Here is a 22400-nt window from a genome sequence, read left to right as displayed (position 1 = left end):
TTTGCGGGTCGGAATTGAAAAGTAGGTATAAACACAACATTGGTTAGAGACATATTTACGTACTTATAGACCTAGTGAAAGCTTTAACGCCCCCAGAATTGATAATGTTAAGCCTTTAATTTAATGTTGTCTTCAACGATATGAGCTCCTCACCCCACTTCACCCGACTTCACCCAAGATTTTCAAAATCCTGCAGAACCGACCATGATTACAAAAGGAAGACAATATAATGGTATCTGTTTATCAGTTTAATTGAACTATAAATCAAAAGTTTGCTTTTCTTTATAATTTATAGTCCCATACTATATATACCAAGAGTATGTTGATTATGGATCAGTGCGAGACTTATGAATTACCAGTCGGATTACGAGGCGAACATCGCTCCCTCGTCCCACAGGACAGAGAAGTAAGAAAATATCGAGACAAAACGATTGATCCTAACATCTTTGGACAGTCGTATTGGATAGAAAATGAATTAGCGATATTATAAAAGTGAAAGTATACCTTTTATCAAAATATGAAGAGAGTCAATTTTTCATTTGTTTTTATATTTTCAAAATGAAACTTCTGTGTTTAAAAGATCGACAGGAAAAAACAAGCAATAATGATATTGCAAAGTGTGAACTGAAAGTATACAGTCAATTAACTTCGGCTAATTGTGGCATTTGTGGTACGTCTCTAATAAAAAGTGAAACTATTTCTTACATTAAACAACTAATTTCAACGTTCGATGTAATTGACACGAAAACTGTTTGCATGCAGAAATTCTTACTTTCCTAAACTGATTTAGAAAGTAGCCTCAATTCAATGTGCGGAATGAAAAGTTGATTTTGTAACTGATAAACAGTGTCGTGCATATTAAAGGTGTGGAGAGGAAGTGGATTCAAATGACAACATTCCCTCGACTGATTTAGATAGCGGCCAAATCTATATAGTACTGCCAATGGGAGAATTAAGAATTTAATTAGAAAAAGGGGTTTGTCACTGAAACCGACAGCCATGTATAAGATCTGGGGTTATGCACAGAAAAAAGGAACTTTATAGGTAACAGCATTTTATATCCACACGAGCATTTTCTCCACTTTAATTTTAATGTTACTTGTATTCCTACTATAATGGATAACTTTGATAATGACAGGTTCAAAACTATTTTTGTAATATTTTCTCAGACATATTTGCTTGGCTTGTTCCGAATTGATTATTTACACGGGTGTGAAGAACTATAGGAAGTGAAATTTATTTTGGACGACAGTTTCTATTGCCTTATTTATGGCTGTGCGCATATTAAAAAGTTTCAGTCTTTCAATTATCTGTTTTTCATAGCCTAAGACTTGGTGTAAATTCTTCTTGAAATGAAACTTACCGATACGGCCCTTTCTAAACCGTTTGCAACGAGAAAGAAGATACTTCCATTTCTGCTTTTCAGTGATTCTATGCATGTTATACATTGTGGTCTGAGGTTACTCAAATTTGCATACGGAATGGTTCATTTCATGGATATCTCCCATCCTATTATTCATTCTATATGTCAAATGTTACATTTGCAAAGGGAATTAAAACTATTCGGACGTTTTTTTCTTCTTTTTTATTAAATCCACATTTCCAGTAAGCATTTGAATACTATAATTGCAAGTAAATGATATGACGAAACGACTACACCTTTTTATTACTTCATTCTCCCTTTATTTGATTACCATGACAAGTACTCATTGCCTTTAAGGCATAGACGTGAATATAAAATTTAATGTATATAAGTTAATTGGCAGTAGGACAAGACGAGAATATCTGTTGAAAATGACATGACCATTTAAATGTTGAGCATTATATTTGCAAGAAGAATGGTATGACGAAAATACTAGATTTTTTAATGTAACAAATACTTTAAACCCCCCCCCCCAAAAAATAAAGAATAGACAATAATTAAATATGAATAAGTATGAGAACTATAGTACATTAAAAAAATATTGTAAAAGCATAAAACAGATATTAATAAACACCCAATACTAAACGATAAAAAATAGAACCCTAAACGTAGTAATAAACAATCTTGAACAAAATGCTAAGAATTAAGTAAATAGTTCCAAACGTAGTATGCATATTATAAATTGAAACACAGACGATTCGTATGAGGTGTTATACATACACTCCGTTACTTTCGCGTAGATTCACATTGGTCCTCAAACCAAGTTTTTATATTAAACTTTGACCTTTTGGTGACCCAAAATAACATTTTACCTCCTCAGAAAATAATAGGCACCTTCTTCTCAATATAGTACATCCATATGCAAAGTATGAGATATGTTAGAGATTCCCCTCTTGAGATATTGTGTTTATTATGATTACACATTTTGAGCTCCAGTGACCTCAAATGACCTTTAACATTCTCAAAAACAATAGCCTCTTTGTACTCATTATGGGGTATTGAATTTATTGAAGATTCTCTTTGTGTTTACGAGCAAAGTTGCATTGTTCCTGATATTCCTTAGTCTTTCTTCTGTCTGTTAAAACCAGAGATGATTCAGTTGCATCATACTGACGTCGTCCAACTGCCATTCAAATTTCAAACTTTCACATCGGATGGCGGTTGTTTATGGTCCGAGTCTTCCAAAAGCTTTGCTCTAAATAATTGAAATATTCAAACATATGAATAAATACAAGCAGAAGAGGTGCCTGTTTCCATACTCATTAAATCATTGTATCCTATCTCAGTATATTAGTAATAAATCTACACATTGTACATTAGCTTAGTGAGTGTGCGTAAAGGACGGCAAAGGACGACATATGTAGTGCAGTTTACTTATTGTACATAAATGACTACATTGGCACTTAGCTTAGTAATTGTACACAAAGTAAGACGTTAGTACTGTAGCCTGTTGACTGTGTATATATGACGGCATTAGTACTGTAGCTTATTGACTGTGCACATATGACGACATTAGTACTGTAGCTTAGTGACTGTGCACACATGACGACATTAGTACTGTAGATTACTGGCTGTACACAAATTACGAAGTTAGTACTGTAGCTTATTGACTGTGCACATATTACGACATTAGTAGTGTAGCTTAGAGCTTGTACACAAATGACGACATTAGTACTGTAGCTTATTGATTTTACACAAATGACGACATTAGTAGAGTAGCTTATTGATTGCTCAGAAATGATGACATTAGTACTTTAGCTAATTGATTGTACACAAAAGACAACCTTGTATTGTATGTAGCTTACCGATTGTACACTTATGACGCTATTATTACACAAATGACGGCATTATTACTGTAGCTTATTGATTGTACACAAATGATGACATTAGTACTGTAGTAGTTTTTACAACACATGATATATTATTTTGTTACCGATGAATCTAGAACACGGTTGATCAGTTCAGATAAGAAATCGCAATTTAATTTAAAGACGTACCTTTCCGTTTGGTCGGTCTGAAAGCAACACATGTGTAAGAATATTAACATTTACATTATTAACATATGAAATCTGATCAACAAGAAGAAAAGACAGTTAGCTTGTTTTATGTATTTATGATATTTGTTATCACTCACTTTGCATTCAAAGTACACCTTTACAGTGAATTCCAAAATGATTTAGCTTAAAGATCTTTCATTTTAACATTGTTGCGACTTCATGACTTCATAAACTACGTGCTACCATGTTATCACAAGAAATTCACCGTGGTAGCCATACTATCTTGTTGTGAACACAGTTAAGTCATGACCGTTGTGGCGGAACCAAGGTGCGGGGAGGACATGAGGGTTGAGAGGGCAATGAGGGTATTCCCAGTCATGTTATGCCCTTGTTCCCCCAGTCGGCTCCTCCTCCTTATATATGGGAGTGTACGTTTATATTTTCTTAATGTCCATTTTTAGGGTCCCTTGCGGTAACTAATTAATTTTTTTTGCAATTAGTACATGTGATGTTCATGGAATCATATGACACATAGCCAATTACCATTTAAAGCACACAATATATACTTCCTCTTACACGGCAGTCCAAGAACGGTGGATCCTATCTTAAAATGGGGGACTTTGACTAAGATTTCTCGAATTTCTACAACTAAACCTCGCTTTTGTTTTATATCAATTCAACTTTCTTCTCGAAGTAAGAAAATATGTCGAAAGTGTTCATAACAAATTTTTTATCCTTATTCTATATTCCATTCTCTAACTTTTGACTTTTTTCCTTGCAAATTCCGACTACTATACCTCAAACTTTCAACCATTTCCTCAAACTGACGTCATTTAATCTAAAAACTTCGACTTCAGTTGTTTTTAGTTTATGAAGATTATTTTTGCTCTATGTTTTGGTTTGTCAAATACAGGTTTTAGTACAGACCAAAAAGTGGGGTCCGTGGAGAAATAAGCCCACACCCAGACCACCCTACCAGGCCTTGCCGTCTTTGGGGTCATCAAGTTAAATAGTTGTTCAAACCTAATGAGATTTTAGGGAAAGAAAAAGCGGGAGAGCGTAAAGCGTGTATTCATTAATACACTAAAACCCCATATTTTGTGCCACCCAAATATTATGGGTCAAACAAATACAAATCCTTACATTTCACTCGTAAGTACAATGTTTTCTTTAATATTTAACCAAATTTACCACAATATCTATATAATCCTTTCCTGCTCGTAGAATAATTTGATCATTTAATCTGATGAATAGTACAGGCATAATTTCCACATATAATAGGATGCTTACTTTACAGTTTACTTACCACTTCTGCATTGGCCTTCTTTTTCTGAAATACAATTGTAATGTTCAATATTATCACCCACATAAACAGAACATGCAAAACTACCACGGAAAGAAAACGTGAATGAAATATTTTCTCCTGAAATTGGAAATGACCTTAATCTGTGTACTTACTTACTTTATTACAGTTTGTTTCTTGTGAAGAAGCAAATTTCAGAGTATCTGTTTGCAACGACAATCATATAAAGTTGAATACAGAACTTAAACGTTATGTGTTTATAAGGGTTCTCTATACTTTGGGTTTGTTCATAATTACTTCTGCAAGAGGTAATAAATCATTCATAATAAATCTCAAACCATCAGTTTGGCTTTGATTGTAGAGAAGATGTCTACAAGATAGGAAATCATGGTCATGTGGAGAGTTATTACAGCATGGCAAACAAAAACAAAATACCGCAAACTTCCTTAACTGAAAGACAAGATGTGAGACAACCGACAGGTTAATGTTGTCACTAAGTTAAAGATACAAATTTAACATAATATGATAAACTAATTACTGCTTAATTGCACCATATGGATACGATTAATATCATGGGAATTAATCGCTCATTGTCTTAAAATGCAAACATTGTCCTGTTTCTTAAATATCCATTCCTCTGTTCATTTCTAATTTAGTCTACAGTTAGAATAATTTGTAGGCAAGCATACCAGCTAATATACCAGACATGCAGTGACCGGAAGTGGAAATGTAACGAAATGTAACATTTGCACAAAACAATGAATCCCTTATTCGTTCCTTCCACTCCTGATACATCTTAAAAGCAACATTAACTGGCTATATATATATATATATATATATTTATATATATATATATATATATATATATATATATATATATATATATATATATGTTAATGAAAATTCAGTGTAAATATATATGTTTGTATATGAATGTGCAGTGTAATTCACTGATCTTCTTGGCACAAGGTAATTCTAACATTTCATTGTTGTTACTTTGGTACACTTTGTTCTAATAACAAGATATCGATATACAGTTAAATAAAATCTACACACAGTTTAAGCCGTTTCATTTATAAACACGAAAGAATATGCAATTAACTCTACTTCTCAACATTAACCTGATACATCCAGGTCATTACTGTTATATATCTTCTGAAAAGCCGTTGCGCAACCACCCCTCCCCATCCCCAGAAGTAAAACGTAATTGCGCCACTTCTGGAAAATGTGAGAGTCGTTGAATGGAATAAAGTGTTGTTGACTTCAACTGTTCACATTTTTTTTCACTGGATTGAAATATATTTTACTAAGTGTTGTATACTCACAAGAATGTAATATTCATTTTCGTTCAGTAGACCGAGTGAACAGCTCTGTGTGAATAAACACATAACAACATGATTAGCACACATTACTTCCCTTGATATGTATGCATGAAAGACCTTAGCAATAACTTGATGGGTGTTATGAAGACGAAACCCAGATGAAGTTGACTATGTTAGTTCTTCTACTATGTAAAAGGTATATTAAAAAATAAGTCTATTTAAAATGATATCTTCATATAACATATATGTTACCAGGACATACCTCCCACTGTCCAGTATCGTAATTCAAATGCAGTACTCCTGTAAGTGCAAAACCAGTTTGCCACACGACTGAAAGAGACCGTGAAAAGAGTTTTGTTTAGTCTGGTATCTATGGAAACTTGAAGGTGTAAAACATTTAGTACAAGCCCGGCTTTCTTTAACATCCGGATACATAACAATTATTTAACTTTTGAAGACGATAATTAATAATTCTAGCAATTCTCGATTAAACAGATGAATTGTGCGATCTGTATCTGTAGCACAAATAACAGTCTCTTTATCATTCCTTTAGTGCCCACTCAACTGTTATACTGGCGACCTGTTGACAAGTCATTTTGCTAAAAAAACCGTTCATATGTAACTGTGAGGACATCAACTGTCTTTTTACTGCCTATATGGAAACAATAGGAAGAAAAGAGGCCAATGGAAAATGCGTTGGTTATCGGAGAACGTATGTTATAAATCTGTTAATGATCTGATATCCATCCGAGTTGCTATGTTATAGAATTTTTAACTAGGTTTTCCCACTTTGACCTACTTAAAGCACAAAAAGTATCTGCGGATATGTTGACCGTTCGTATTCCTTTTCATGAGATATCGCACATATATACGCATGACCCACCATGACTGCAAAGGTGGACACTTACTACCTCCCTCCCACCCCTCCCATATCAACAAACAGTGTGTATTGCACCCAGGATTAGATGACAATCAAACCGTATCTTTAAAGTACTACTAGAACTTGGAATAAACATAATTCTTCAAACCATAACTAGATGCTGAAACATTATACGACGAGAATCTCAATTGAGCAATAATGAAAACAATTTACCAGATTGAGACCCCTTATGGATTATACAATGGACTGGTACTGTGTTTGTACAGTCAATTGTAATGTAAATAGACTCTTATCAACTGAGTGTTAACCTCAAATAACCTACCCCCACCCCCTTCCCCCCCAAAAAAGGGATAGAATTCTTGTATTCATTACGTTAGATCAACTACCACCTATCAATTTCATCCAAACTGTACTTTTTAACGGATTGTGTTTACACATATAAAAGCGTTGAACTTCGTGTACTTAACTTCACTGTTGAAGAAAAGAATTTTCTCCTGCTTACTAAGGTGGATCAACACCCCAAGTATGACATTAAACCATCATATTCTTCTACACTTGAAGTGTATAGCTAAGCCATCACGCACAAACCCACATCCCACGAACCTAAATGCACGCACAATTACCATCGCATAAATCTATTTGGCTTCGATAAGAAATGCGCTATGCTACTGACATCAGGCACGTCGAAAGCAATTATGAACGCAGTAGGTAAAAATGCTTGCGGGTTGTAGATAAAGACGTGAAGAAATCTCCTATTTTTCGTGTTTTACTAATTTTTCTCAAACCAGTTGAACAAAGGATAACCATAGACGCATAAGTCATTGTTCTTAATCGTATAGATGCAATCATTTACACTACTTCAATTCACGTTATCAACATTCACCTGTAAAGATGAATTTATAAGTAAAAATAATTGGTTAATACATTCTTACCACATGGCTTCTGCTGTAGCGTGCTTAACTTGTTCTCAAATTCAAAGGGCAGCAGACTTCTTTCAATCCTTTGCGAAGAAATTGTAGTAATTCGTCAGATTTTGCACTAGATATACTACATACATATTGTTATACTATAATTGTTAAGTCTTCAAATTCGGGTTCAAGTATTTTTATCATTTTGTTTCCATTCACATCTAATGCAGCCCACTCAAACGAAGGAGCATACCAACGAATTTCTTTGATAGATAAATAAATAAATTATCTAAAAGAGGTATATTCTGTACCTGATATTATGTGTAAGTAAGCACGAGATGGTTCGACATATTGCTAAAACTTCTCCACATATACAGTAGTTATACTCTTAAAGTAATTATCCCAACAAATAGGTAAATTGAAGAAATGAAATTCTTTCTCAGACATTTAGAACAATAGTTGACTGTTCAAAGTAACAACGCTTACATGATCTCGGTCGGTAGACTACTGTGACAAGCATATTGCAGGATACTAATTAATTTTGTTGAGTCCCATTGTTGCCATTTTTCGTTTTCAAAGCTCAATGTTCCCAAAGTGTTAAGTGGAGGTAAAACTGCTCCAGAGCTTAGATAAATAGCTCCACCGTTATCTTCAACTGACGTAAAGCTGTCTCGCAGTATAATCTTTCGAATGTCAACCTATTCAAGAAATTAACTACATAATAAGTTTGAGCAAACATGAATGAGGAAACTCAAAACATTATCAACATTATTTATAACTAGGATAGATCACATGGTTTTTCAAAGATTGGCCAACAGGAATCAGTTTTACAATTGATATAGCAATATTAGGTGTGTCTAAAATATCGTGTAAAATAAATCCTAACATAGAAATCGAAAATTGAAATATGACAGTTGTCTCAAATTAGCTTAGTTAATTTATATTTATAATATTGAAATGATGATGCTTGGTGTTTTTTTTTTAATTTCATGATTCTTTTTATTTAAGTAATGCCTGTAGGTTAAGCTGAGATAGGTAAGTCCTTAACATGTGGAAAGCAAACTGCTAATTGGCAATGGCTCAAAACTGCTCCTCTCTGTACCATCAAAACCGTTTTCTTTCATTGAATACATAGCAATTTTAAACATTTTTATGAAATATTCATATTTTAATCGCCATAACTTGAAGCATTTAAAGTTTACAATTATTCTTCTCAAATACGCAACAAAATTACATATTTCATGATAGTTTTTCAAATGTGATTACGAAGTTCATTATTTTACATAATTTTTAATTAGTTAAATCGTATCTATATTACAAAAGTGTTAATCCTCTTTGCAGTTTTCTTCTGTAGAGTTTGAAAATTTCTAAAATTAAGTGGACACTAGATGCAGGCAATTTTGTTTCAACATTTCAAATATCATTTGCTTTAACAGTAACAAGTATTAAGAAAAGTAAACAAGAGTATTAACTCACTGAAAGTAAAATTTACGTAAAGTCGCTATTTGAAATAGTGTTCAATGTATCGAAACATCGTGTTTTAAGACATGACTGAACGGTTAACATATTGGGCAAGCATTTGTTAGATGTATATATGAACCTAGTGGATATTGTGGCTAATGTTTTTTTTTTTAAAGTTGAAACATAATAGAATGAAATAACGAAGATAACTATATACGGATCGGTCACCTATATTCTCAATGTATATTATTTTCAGATCCTTCCACCACCTGTCATGGTTTGACAAAAAACATCAAGCTTAGTTGCATTATTTTTTTGTATTTCCTCTTCACACTGAATCGAAACTAAAGTAGTAATAGAAATTATTGTAAAAAGTTGTTCACCTGTCTTTCAGATGCTTCCTTCAACCTCTTCACTATCCCATCGTGTGTAGCTCGAGTTTGGTCTTTCGAAATTATAACTTTCTTACACAAGGCTTTAAAATGAAAAAAAAAAACAAACAAACAAATCGATTAATGAGTAGCAGCCTTACAGTTGTATTCTATTTCATTTTGGGTCACTTTAACTTAAATGTATATGTAAGTGCAGTACAGGAAACTTACTAATCCAAACTGAGAACGAATCGTTTCTTCCGTCAGAATTAAATACACATCAGTGATTGAAAGTTGCAAATAATCCATGAAGTAATTAAATGTAATATATATAAATATAGATAACTAAGATACCTCTTAAATCTTCTTCTGTCACCCATATCGTAGCTTTGAGTAGTTGCTGCCACTGCTGTTTTGCTGTTATTGCTCTCTGTCGATCTATGGAATTAACAAATACGATATAAACTGGTATTAGTTCTAACAGCGAAAATAAAAGTATTAATATAATTACAGACACAAGCTTCAAACGGCGTATTAGGCAGTCTCAATACGTTAGGTAAGATAATATATAGTTATATACATAACTTGACGCCTAAGATCTGTGAGATATGAGTCACACGTTTTCATGAGAACTGCATGGACATCTTGAACTCTGAACTAAAGAAATGACCTGCACCACTCTTTATGTAAAGGAATGATGCATGATGAATATACAAAGTGACCGATCATAGGAAGAGCGTGACTTTGGCTGATTGGTAGAAGTAAACGATCTGTAATTGCCTATTTTATGTCAGGATGATCATGTTTGTTAACATTCAAATACCACTTGTTTCTATTCAATCTATTTAATCTTATTAATCTGTTTATTCTGTTTGTTCTATTTGATCTGTGTAATGTTTAATCTGTTCAATCATTTTAATCCCTTTAATCCTTTTAATACATTTAATTAGTTTAATCTATTTCATCCGTTTCATCTATTTCATTTGTCAGTCTGTTGTTTATTCTGTTTAATATGATTAATCTGTTTAATCTGTTTCATCTATTTCATCTTAATAACGTACATCGTTGGCTAAAGTCTGACTTTGGAGGTGTGTTTCAAAGAAGAAGTTTATGCTAATATTTCGGCTGGTCAATAGCTTATCCATGATAGGATAAATCTAAATACATACTATTATCAAGCTGTATTCATCCAATTATTTAAATCTTATTAAAGTTTATTGGCCTATCCTTATTTCTCCCTAGACTATACTTGCGACAGTGAAATCACCCGATTGTAACAAAAATAATGCCCTGGTAATTGCAATATATTGTTATGAAGTGTGGAGAGTGACGGACACTTTTAATCAGCATAAATAGGTTAGGGTATTCACATTTTGATCAGAACAATTGAACAGATGTTACTATTTTGAAATCTCTTGTTCTTGTAACAGTTTGCTTTCACCAAGATCTCTAAACATAGTCCGTTTGGCTTACATCATTACATGTATGTGGTTTTAGTCTGATTGTGGTTACTGTCACCGAGGCTACACCGCAAAATGCTCTTAGTTGTAGTGAAACAATGAAATAAAGTATTGCGTTCCAAATACACTTGAAAAACGGCGTGCACTAGAAAGTAGGTGCTAACCAGGTTTGTAGCTCGCATTCCACGCACATAGTAGAAGAGGAATCACAGGAGAGCATTTCAAGAATTCTATACCGGGAAAGTTTGAGAGGTCATAAAGAGCATGTCGGAGAGGCTTAATCCAAAAGTGTGCGGGGGATGTAATATGTAAGAGATTCACTTTTATTGCAATGGAAGACCCCATCCACCCCTCATGCTACAAGTTGGAGTTAACACAATGTTAAATCAATAATGGGGACACGGAACAGCCATTGGTGGGGCAAAAAAGAGGGGTGAACCAGATATCCAGGTGTCACAGATTGCAATGGATTCAAAGTATTTCAAGTATAAATCCATTAAGATGAGATTCATATTAGCGGGACATGATTTCATCATCTAAAGTTATCTAATATAACCCTGAACCGAATCAATTAAACATAAGTTTATTAAATACTTCAGAGTAAGATTGATATTTGTGATTAATCTATGAATTACCTTTCAGTCGGCGGCGGCGGAACACGATCAGAAGTACGACGATGCAACTCATCAACACGAATAACACAACAACAACAACAACAACAACAACAATCCAACTAGTTCGTCGTTCCTCCTCTAAAATGCGAAGAGAAATGGTCAAAACATGAACATCAACAATTCCAGATACAAGTTGACATCATCTCTAGATAAAAAATCAACACAGCTATGATAATTAGGTTCATATTAGCCCACAAAAATGCATGTGAATAATAAACAACGTGATATCAAATCGGTATCAAGAACTGTTCACTGAATACAAAGTCAAATTACCTTACCGATATTTTTTTTTTAATGTGCCACTTTTTTTTTAACAACGCTACCCTCTTCAATTCCAAATCAAAACAACAAAAGCATTCGATCATTTTAGGTTTACTAACTGTCACACCACATATAATTTAACTTGCACAAACAATATTTATTGGGAAGTTCTTGCATTTAATTAAGTTCTTACCCTGAAAAATTATATCAGTAAATTTCGTTGTAACACCGTCAGTGCTATAAACACACGTGTACGTGCCCAAGGTAGGATTTCCAGACGTGTTAATGACAAGAGAGCTATTTTGCAATGTGAATCCATCGGGGAATAAAACTTCACTCATACTTTTAGTTCCAAATGCAATAATTTCTTCCGTTTGACCCACTTTTTTCCATACAAAGAATGACACATCTTCCCCGCAGTTCATAACCACTCTTTCATTAGGAGTTACAATCAGAGGTTCGCTAGATGCTTCCAGTGTCCCGCTTTCAACCAGTATCGTAGATTCACTGTTACCTACCTCAGACACATCGCTTCTCGCTGCACAGACGAATACACGTAATGAGAGAGAGGTTTCTAACGAAATATCTACAACAGTATGGTAAGATTGTAATTCATTGACACTGGTTGTTACAGATTTCGACTGAGAAGAGATCTGTCCATCCTTAGTGTTAGTTCTTAACTTCCATGACAAATCATCTAATACTTCACCTACTCGTAAAACATTACAACTTAAACTGGATGCAGCGTTTAATTTTAAAAAACATAATGATTTCTGGTCACATCCAGTAGCATCAATGGTTGGGTACGGTTCTTGTGGTTTGTCTGAAAATTGTGGAAATAAAGACATATTAAGTAATATTGTCCAGCAAGAAAATATTAGGCCTATATATATATATATATATATATATATATATATATATATATATATATGTATATATATATATATATATATATATATATATATGGATATTTTTCATAAATTTAGTTGGGTTCCCAAACAACTAATGGTCGCAGGGAAGTCAATCTTCTTTAATAAAGATCTTTCCTACTAAATGCAGTTCACACTAAGCTGTTAATTTATTGTTAATATTGGAGACCATACTTTGCGAATAATTTATATTTCAATAAGAAATTGAAGATGTAACTTGTCCCTTACAAATATATTCTATTTTGACTATTTACTGAAGATAATATATTAGCAACTGTAATTACCAAATTATATCCAGTCGTCACGTAAACACCGCATGATATTCAAACATATTCATAGCTTCATTTTAGGGTATTAATGTGCTGCAGTGTGGTTCGACCGTTAGGTAAATGCACACATGCTATTTCAATAACGTAACTTTTTGCACTGTTGAACCATTGTAACTCTATTAGTAGGCTACTAATCACGTGAGACTATTTTATCATGTGTATGATTGTACACCGACAGTTTCTCACTTGTTAGCACTGCTCCAGCGTTTGTATGATAACATTAAACAACATCTATAAATAATGAATATGACTGAGTGAGTAGATGATTAACTGTATGGATGAATGGATTCATGAATCAATGTACACACCACCGTTTGTCAGCTTGTAAACCTTCACGTTAAAAGAGAAACAATGTATAGTTTAGTTTAGTAGAAAAAAAAGATCATGAGGGACACTTAAGTCCCCATCAAGGACCCTATAAAGAGAGGGAAAAAACTGAAGACACAAACACTCAGTCCCGATTACAATGCTTAAAGTGCTTGTCCAAAGCATTCTTAAACCCATTGACAATACTTGCAAGTACAACTTTCTCAGGCAAACTATTCCACTCATTCACAACCCTATTAGAAAAAAAGTTATGCCGAATATTAATCCTACTATGCGACTTTTGAAGTTTAAGACAATGACCTCTAGTACAACTACTGTTTGCAAACATGAAAAAGTCGGTAAAGGATAAATTGTCGAAACCATACACAATCTTGAAAACCTGGATCAAGTCCCCACGTAACCTCCTAAGCTCCAGTGTGGTGAAATTCAACAGTTGTAACCGCCTATAATAAGGAACCCTCTTTAAGGAACTAATCATCCTAGTAGCTCTCCTCTGGACCTTTTCGAGTACTTCCTTATCCTTAGCAAAATAAGGGTTCCAAGCCTGCACAGCATACTCCAGATGAGGCCTAGCCAACTGCTTATAAAGCCTAACTACGATGTCCTCTTTCAGAAAACTGAAGTTCCTCTTGATCATACCTAAAATCCTATTACCTCTTTTAGCAGCTTCAAGACAATGTTTGGAAGGTTGCAGAGACGAGTCAATGTAGATACCTAGGTCTCTTTCAACAGAGACCTCCTGTAACTCCACACCATTTAGATTGTATGTAAACTTTTGTTTACTACTACCAATGTGCATTACCTTACATTTATCAATATTAAAAAGCATTTGCCACCCCTGAGACCAGGAAAAAATCTTATCCAAATCCGCTTGAAATTTCTCAGAATCGCTTTTGGAAGGGACCTCAGAATACAATTTGATGTCATCAGCAAACTTCTTAGCTGTACACAAAATATCTCCGTCGATGTCTATCTTATCAGCCTGTGGTGCCCTAAGGGAAACAATTGCATGTTTAACTTTCTGCTTAGACCTGACAAAAGAAAAGATGGCCTTTGGGTTATCCTTAATTTTTAGGGCAATGTTTTTTTCGAAATTCAATTTTGCATCAGAGACTAAGCATTCTACCTTCAGCTGATGAATTTTAAACTTGGCCAAAAGAGATTCAGATTTAGTCCTCCTAAACAACTTCCACATTCTACGTTTTTGCCTAATTGCACATCTAACTTTCTTATTCATCCAGTGAGGCGTACTGCTTTTACGATTCTTCCACGGAACATGATTTTCCATAATGGCTTTAATTTATCAGCAAAACAAATCCAAGACTGAGAAGCACTCATAACACTAAACAAATTAATCCAATCTGTACTCTTTAGCAAAGTTTCAATTGCCTCTGTATCTGATCTCGAAAAATCAGGGACTTTTTACTTGCTAACAGAACTTACGACCTTGCAAACAACATCAAAAGCTAGTATATCATGATCACTAGTTCCTAGTTTTCCTAGACCGGTCAAATCAACAACATTGCTTGGATTAGAACTCAAAACAAGATCCAGGATGTTATCCCCCCTAGTAGGGAAAGTAACATGTTGATGTAAAAAGCAATCTTGCACAACATCTAGAAAATTACTACCTTTCCTACTACTAGAACCATCTATCCAATTAATGTAAGGAAAATTAAAGTCGCCCATTATAACAACATCACCTTTAGCAGCCTTTCTAATTGAATCAAACAGCACGACATCATTATCATCGCTGCTGTTAGGAGAGCGGTAAACAACACTCACAGTGATAACGTCCCTGGACCTCTTGGAGTTGTTTGTGGACAACTCGCACCAGACAGAATTAACAAAAGACCCTTGCAACTGAGATTTCTCAACACTTACAATGTCATCCCTAATATACAGTAAAACTCCCCCACCAACCCCGTTATGAGTATCCCTTCTGTCCTGACGATACACAACATACCCCGGGTGAGAAAGCTCAGCACTATCAATGTCCTCCCTTAACCAAGACTCGGTGATACCAAACACATCCGGTTTCAGATCCTCGAGAAGCACAGTAAAATCAGCAAATTTTTTATGAATACTTCTAGCATTGGTAAAGACAATCTTCAGCTTATCCCTGAAACTATGTACCTTAGCATGCCTCCTAAAGTTAGAACTATGACTATCACTTTTCTTGCTCTCAAAACGCCTATAATCGCCTCCACTAGGAACATAATCCTTATCCAAACTAATTCCTGGCTTCATCGCCCCCCAATTTAGTTTAAACATAGACATATTCTCGTATATTTAGCTAATTCCAACCTGGATGATTATCACCCTTTGTTCACACATTTTAATATAACCTTTGCATTAATTAGTGTTACGCGTCATTTTCATTAACATATTATTATCATCGCTTTTATTATTATTGACTAAGATTTGCATCATGATATTACGCAAACATCTTGAAACTATTTATATATTTAATTGAAATCGTAATGAGTTTTAAAATCCAGAAAAGTCAGTGAAAAACTTCCAGCCTCCACCGGAATTCGAAGCCGGGCCTCCCGTTTTTTATGCGGACACCCTAACCACTAGTCTGTGGACGCTGATTAACATGTATAGACCAGGATAATGAAATATGAAAGGAGAATGTGAAGATCGTCGAGGAATGATTGGCCAAACTAAAGACATATAGTTTACATCATGCTTTTCTTCTCAACAAGCACGAACGATTTTTAGAGAAGAGTTTATCTCCTACAGTAGGCATAAAATCAGTCATTGTCTCGTTTGTTCTCTTATTAGAGAATGACTTGACATTGAATGATTTGCAGGAGCAAGAGAAATGTTCAGTAAAATTTTGGAGTATTGGTTAGGGTCTTTGGAAATTCAAGTTCATTTTAGATGCATTCATTACTAAAAATTTAAACAGTTCTCTAAAATGGGAAAATATTGAACTATTGAATTATGCTTCTTCCTGCTCAAGAAATATTTATAAATTACTGCTTACTTGTAGTTAATCGCCATGTTACTGCAATCAACTGTTTAAGTTAATTGAATTTTCGACACGTTAGTAGCAATGTTTTATCGTTCAGTAAAAGGATACTGCTTCTTTATTTTTACTGTGGAGGATTTGAGGAGACATGAAATCATGCTTTGACGGATTGAGAATTCACTTCTAATTTCTTGTAAGGTTTCACGACTACTATTTTTGTCAGATTTGTTTCAACATTTAACAAGAAATTGGTTATTATGTGATTGTCTTATGCAGCAATATGCTTATTTATAACTTTCTTATTTTCAACAGGGAACAATTTTTTCTTTGTAAGAAAATCACTGAAGAGCGACCACCTGTTAATGGCTATATGTGCAAAGTATAAGGTTTATGTTAAAAAGTAGAAAGCTAGACTCCGAGAAAGGCTCATATAAAGTATGAGGAATTAAGACGTTCCTTTTATTATTGTAAAATGTTATATGAAGGATAAACTGAATATATCTGTATTTGCAAGATTTCCTCTATATGAAAGCCTAAAGATAATGTATTGTCTTCTACTTTGTGATATTTGTAAATACAACCACCACAATAAACTGATGCAAATGAACTATGAATGTCGTTATCAAAGAAATCGACTTACCATAGACAACTACACGAACATCTTCAAAGATAGGATCTTCATCTATAGTGGCCAATGTCGTTACTCTGAAAACATGATTATGTTTGGTGGAAACGTTGGTGATTATAAGAGATCCATTGGGGTGAACTAGGTATTCTCTGGACTTATATCCAGGCCCAGATATTCTACCTTCTGTGAGGGATATAAATGGCCGATCATTGCTAGTCACATTGGTTGAATTAAACCAACCTGCTCCATATAAATCACCAGGATAGTTGCAGGATATCGTACCTTTCTTTCCTAATTGCAGATATTGCGGAGACTGGCACTCATCTGATGAAACAACCGTGCCTGTAATTGAAGAAAAAAGACGTTTACGTTGTTTCATATCAAATGAAAGTTGTAGTATATCCATTTTCCCCTCATACCGAGTTCAAAATGTATAAATTGGTAAGTCTAAGAAACAAAGATCCATTATATGAAATCTTAATTAATTTTGACTTGCATTCGACTACTGTTTAAAAATACCATTCAATTGACACCCTAACCCAACCACACTGCCCGACCAGAATAGCATCCTTCATATTGCATTTCCATCAGTATTCCAGAACCTTTCACCACATTTGCAAAGGTCACCGCTCCCAATACCTCTCCCATTGTCCCTTTCAATATTGGGCGTATGCATGTGATGTGATTGAGTAAGTACTTATCCAGACATAGCAAATCCTAATACCGAAGTACACGTCTTTCATTTCACTTCTTGTATCTACATGTAACCCTTCCCTCTCCCTTACATCTATAAACCATCGCAGTCCCACCCCACTCTCCAAGATAAATTTGGTACTGAATCTTACCACTTAATATGCACCAAAGGATAGCAGAGATCACAAAAAGGTTTGTGGTAGACATCTGAAAATGGAAGAAAACTGACACTTAATTGAACTCCTGACATAAATTGATCGTGGGACATCACGAAATAATGGAAATCAAACCTAGTATTCAGAATGGCTCTCCACTGACCCGTGGGCACGGATTGCTGTAGAATAGACATAAGATGGTTTCCAATCTATAATCTACGGCTTAGATTACTGTTAGTTCTTATGACAAAAATTAATGATAAAATAAACCGATTTATGTTATACTTGCAATGTAACGCTACATAGGCATACACCTTAAAAGGATATACTAAAGGACATGCAGATGTATAGAACAGAGACACACAGAAGACTAAGAAATGATGGTGGGGTTGGGGATCCTTCGACTTTTGGGGTACGGGAGTGTAACCTTATAGTCCATAAGTTAGGTCTAAAAGTTAGGTCCATAAGTTAGATCAATGCTGTGCTTTATAATACTTTACTTGAATGCTGTAGAAAGATATGCTACTCTGGTTTACATGTATAGTGTAACATTCGTCAGCATATATTTAGAGGGCAACCCTTCACATTAAGATATGCACATGGCATATTGCATACCATAGGAATAGAAGTAGGACGAATGAAGTACTGAAGCCACTTATCCAACTGGTGGCGCTTTGCTTGTACGTCAAGAAAGTAAGGGCGCGTAATACAAACACTACGTCTTTGACGTAACTTAAGTGATGAAGTTGACAATAATCACTCGAAATGGTGATATCGTGGGCCGCATTTAGGTGCCAAAATCGTCAAAACAATGCCAGTGGACTGCAGTTTCACATGTAATTCTTACGAAGCGATATAAGAAGCAATTAAATGAATACAATAACAGCTACTGCTGTATTGTTATATACTGGACCCATGATATAGTTCTCCTAGGCCCCTAAAGCGACTACGGCTGTCCTTTCAGTTGCGATAAGACTAAAGCCTAGTAAAAAACTTATCACCAATTCATTTTACTTAAAACTGTATCCTTAACGATAGATCTACATCCCAGAATAATATTGGATGACGGTTTTGATGTATTGAGCTTATCCCTAACAATTCAGTTATAGGAAAATAAACTTAGCCTAACTTAAGCCTTTGTACGTAGCTCTGATCTAAATTAGGGAACCTAGGTCATAATTTTAGCCTAGAACATTTTAGTCTATTAACATATCTAGAATTGTTCAAATATTCAAAGACATCTTCCATTTGTAACATCTTCCCAACACTGCAATTTGACAAAAGGACATAAGCTTACACCTAGCCAGGTATGTTCTGAACTCTATAGTCTATCTGTAAGCGACACACTCAAGCCACTACTTGTGCTCAGATCTCATCCTTATGACTGTGACTGACTGTGACTGACTGTAGACATGCATCAAACTTTTTGCACCCTCAATTTGAAGGTTTTTATTTTTTATTATGGAGGCATAATTGCAGAGGCACGAGGAACTTGCTACAGAATGTCTTGTGTTTAAGGTTGTAGGGGCTTGCCCTACCTGGAAGCATGTTGTGTGTTACTTCATTATTAACAAACTCTCAGCTCAAGCTCAAGCCTAGTTGATTAACCAATGTATTGGAATTTTAACTGAACATAGAAGGAGCGTCTATTGCCTCACATTTGAAGGCTGCTACACCAATCAATCCACAGCCAAGATTCTTGGTGCTAAACTTTCACTCCCTGATTGGCAGTCAATCTTTCCTCATCCTACCCTCCCAAATGAAAATGTGTACATAATGTTTGATGCATGTCACATGCTGAAATTGATGAGAAATACACACAGCTAAGTACCTTTAATGGAGAAAACTCAAAATGAATGTAAGCTTAGCTGTACATACACCGAGTTCCTCTGTTACGGGTGCCATTGACTTTCTGAGAGAAGATATGAAGATCCCATCATTTGATGGTAGCCAAGGGACTATTGAATTCATTCGAAACATTGATAGACTATTTGATAAATGCAACTCCAGGGTACCATCAGACAAATGTGTAAAGGCCCCTTTGAGAAACATTCCATGGCAGAATGGACTGGCTGGTTCAGTAGCTGCTGTAAAGTTCTTGAAAGTCTCAAAGCTGTTAGTGGATGCCCTCTTTATTCCACAAGAAAGAAAACAACAGTGGTTGTAATCATCATAACTATTATGTCAACTCAAAGTTACAGCAAGACGTTGCTAACCAAGTCGACAAACCCGCTGCATAATATATTAACGCACAAGTTTTCTCAAGATCACTTTTTTTTTGCAATAAAGTTAGGCAACGTGGTGGATGGGGCAATAATCCAACAACACGACAATTTTCTTGGTCATTGAGAAGTGATTTGATAAAAACATTGATTTCAACAAGTTCTTCTAGAAAAGAGTTCAAGGTTTGATAGCCTTCAAGAATTCATTTTTCAACGGAAGACTAGAAGGAGACGAGCACCACCGGTGAGGAATGGCACCACATTACCAAGACTACCAGGTAACAGAACATTACTGAGTCTTCAGTTCATGAACTATCCAACTGATATTCAAGAAAACTGCCTCTACTATCTTGCTGGTTATGTCTCTCGAAGAATGAGACAAGATATTGAATGCATGGACTGTGCAAAATCAATATATCCATCTCTGAGGGTGCTAAAGACCATCCATATTCTGCTGTGAATGTTCAAAGGTATTCACTGATTCTAAGACGCAAGGACAGAGGAGGATTAAAAGTGCCATCATCGAGCGTTGCCAAAGTTTTCCAAATTCGCTAATTAGTTGTTCAGGTACAGTACCAACATACATAACATTCCTTCATCATAGTGAAGTCATTTCTAACATGACTTGAATCTATAATCATTTTACAAGGTAGAAAGCCTATATTATGTTATATATTTTCTTTTGGTCTAGTTGAAGAGGTGAACATTTAGTATTCACATTCAGATTTAAGTTTCACCATTCAAGGGTAAACTCATCTAGAGATACAAAAAAAAAATGCTATGAGGCCCTAATAAGGCCCTCTAACAAAATTTATAATTGAAGAAAACATAAATTACAAACATATATACATTTAAAGAACATAGTAAAAATAAGAATAAAACACAAAATAAAATGATAAAGAACTTTGAAATAGAAGTAAAGCGAGTAGATAAAAACATATCAAGGTCTGTTAAATACAACATTACAAAGCATTAAAAATGCTCCCTCCTGAACAGCATAACAGGTAGCCTATTAACATTCCACAACTATGATAGAATATCAAATAAACCATGAAGCATGCAAATTGCAATAAGGAATGAAATTCAAGTCTTGAAAATTTCTCAAACGAATGGAAATTTTCTTCCTGTTATACACCACTGCACTAAAAACTGGGCAAATGACAAAGTAATCTTATTGACACGTAAGCACCTAATGTAATATCCATACCACACTGGCCAAATTTGAAATTACATTAACCCTAATGTTAGTCTATGTGAATACAAACAATGCCTACAATAGTAGTACTGTACTACTAAAAAGCTATGCTGAGAGATTTTGGTAATGGGCTTATACCTAAAATGTCAATAGTATTGCTGCATTAGTAGCTAGTCCTTACGTTACTACATTGTAACTTCGATTTGTCGCCCCACTTGCGTGAGTCATTATAGGCGAAAAACGTTCAAAGTTGTTTCTTAATGCAGGAGTATAGTTCTTACCTTTCTGGTAGCCATAGCATGTCTCTGTTGTAAAAATTACACCGACTCTTTCGAGAAAAAAAAACGGGTAAAGTCAAATTCAATATTAGAGTCAAATGTACAATGTATGTATGAAGACGTACAAATGATATGGCTTTATGCCGTTCAACGCAAACGCAATTCACTCTTTTCAAGGCTTCACTGCTTAAAACATTTGGGAAATTCCACTTGGTATTATGAGCACTGCCTCGTTACTGCAGCTATATATATCATTAGCCTCTTCATTGTCCAAGCAATTTGAATAGGCTATGACTTCTTGTTATGGAATTCATGATAATACAAGCTAATAGCTACTGTACACCTTGCCGCATGCTGAGTCATATAAAGTAAATAAACATTCTATTGTAAACTAGGCTATGTCTTTTTGTGTTCTAGGCCTAGATTGAATCGCCATTACAAACTTCAACGAAGCGTTAGCATTATTCTATCAGAATGCCAAAACTAAAAAGGTTAATAACGTCAATCCCCAAATCCAAACAACGATACGCGTTGCATAGATACTTGGTATGGAACGCAGAAATGACAATGGAAGTAAGCGTTGCGGGTGGCATACTCCTATGTG

The 22400-nt window shown here is 34.8% G+C and overlaps 1 protein-coding gene across 1 annotated transcript in view; it reads right to left on the bottom strand.

Annotated features, from left to right (window-relative positions):
- Positions 1–22139, bottom strand: part of LOC139983232 (uncharacterized) — a 104429-nt gene extending 82290 nt beyond the window's left edge. Inside the window, exons 1-14 of the mRNA XM_071996646.1 lie at positions 21800–22139; positions 18099–18153; positions 17266–17595; positions 12254–12883; positions 11761–11877; positions 10020–10103; positions 9678–9769; positions 8320–8531; positions 7858–7925; positions 6308–6375; positions 6049–6093; positions 4727–4750; positions 3421–3437; positions 357–2618 (exon numbers count right to left, since the gene is read on the bottom strand). Coding sequence (XP_071852747.1) covers positions 2561–2618; positions 3421–3437; positions 4727–4750; positions 6049–6093; positions 6308–6375; positions 7858–7925; positions 8320–8531; positions 9678–9769; positions 10020–10103; positions 11761–11877; positions 12254–12883; positions 17266–17595; positions 18099–18153; positions 21800–21814 — 1815 coding nt within the window. The 5' untranslated portion in view covers positions 21815–22139 and the 3' untranslated portion in view covers positions 357–2560. The remainder of the gene's footprint in view (positions 1–356; positions 2619–3420; positions 3438–4726; positions 4751–6048; positions 6094–6307; positions 6376–7857; positions 7926–8319; positions 8532–9677; positions 9770–10019; positions 10104–11760; positions 11878–12253; positions 12884–17265; positions 17596–18098; positions 18154–21799) is intronic.
- Between the last annotated feature and the right edge of the window lie 261 nt (positions 22140–22400).

Source organism: Apostichopus japonicus, chromosome 16 (assembly GCF_037975245.1).
Source record: "Apostichopus japonicus isolate 1M-3 chromosome 16, ASM3797524v1, whole genome shotgun sequence".
Lineage (NCBI taxonomy): Eukaryota > Metazoa > Echinodermata > Holothuroidea > Aspidochirotida > Stichopodidae > Apostichopus > Apostichopus japonicus.
The sequence above is the reverse complement of the archived record's forward strand: the minus strand, read 5'-3'. Positions and strand labels throughout refer to the sequence as shown.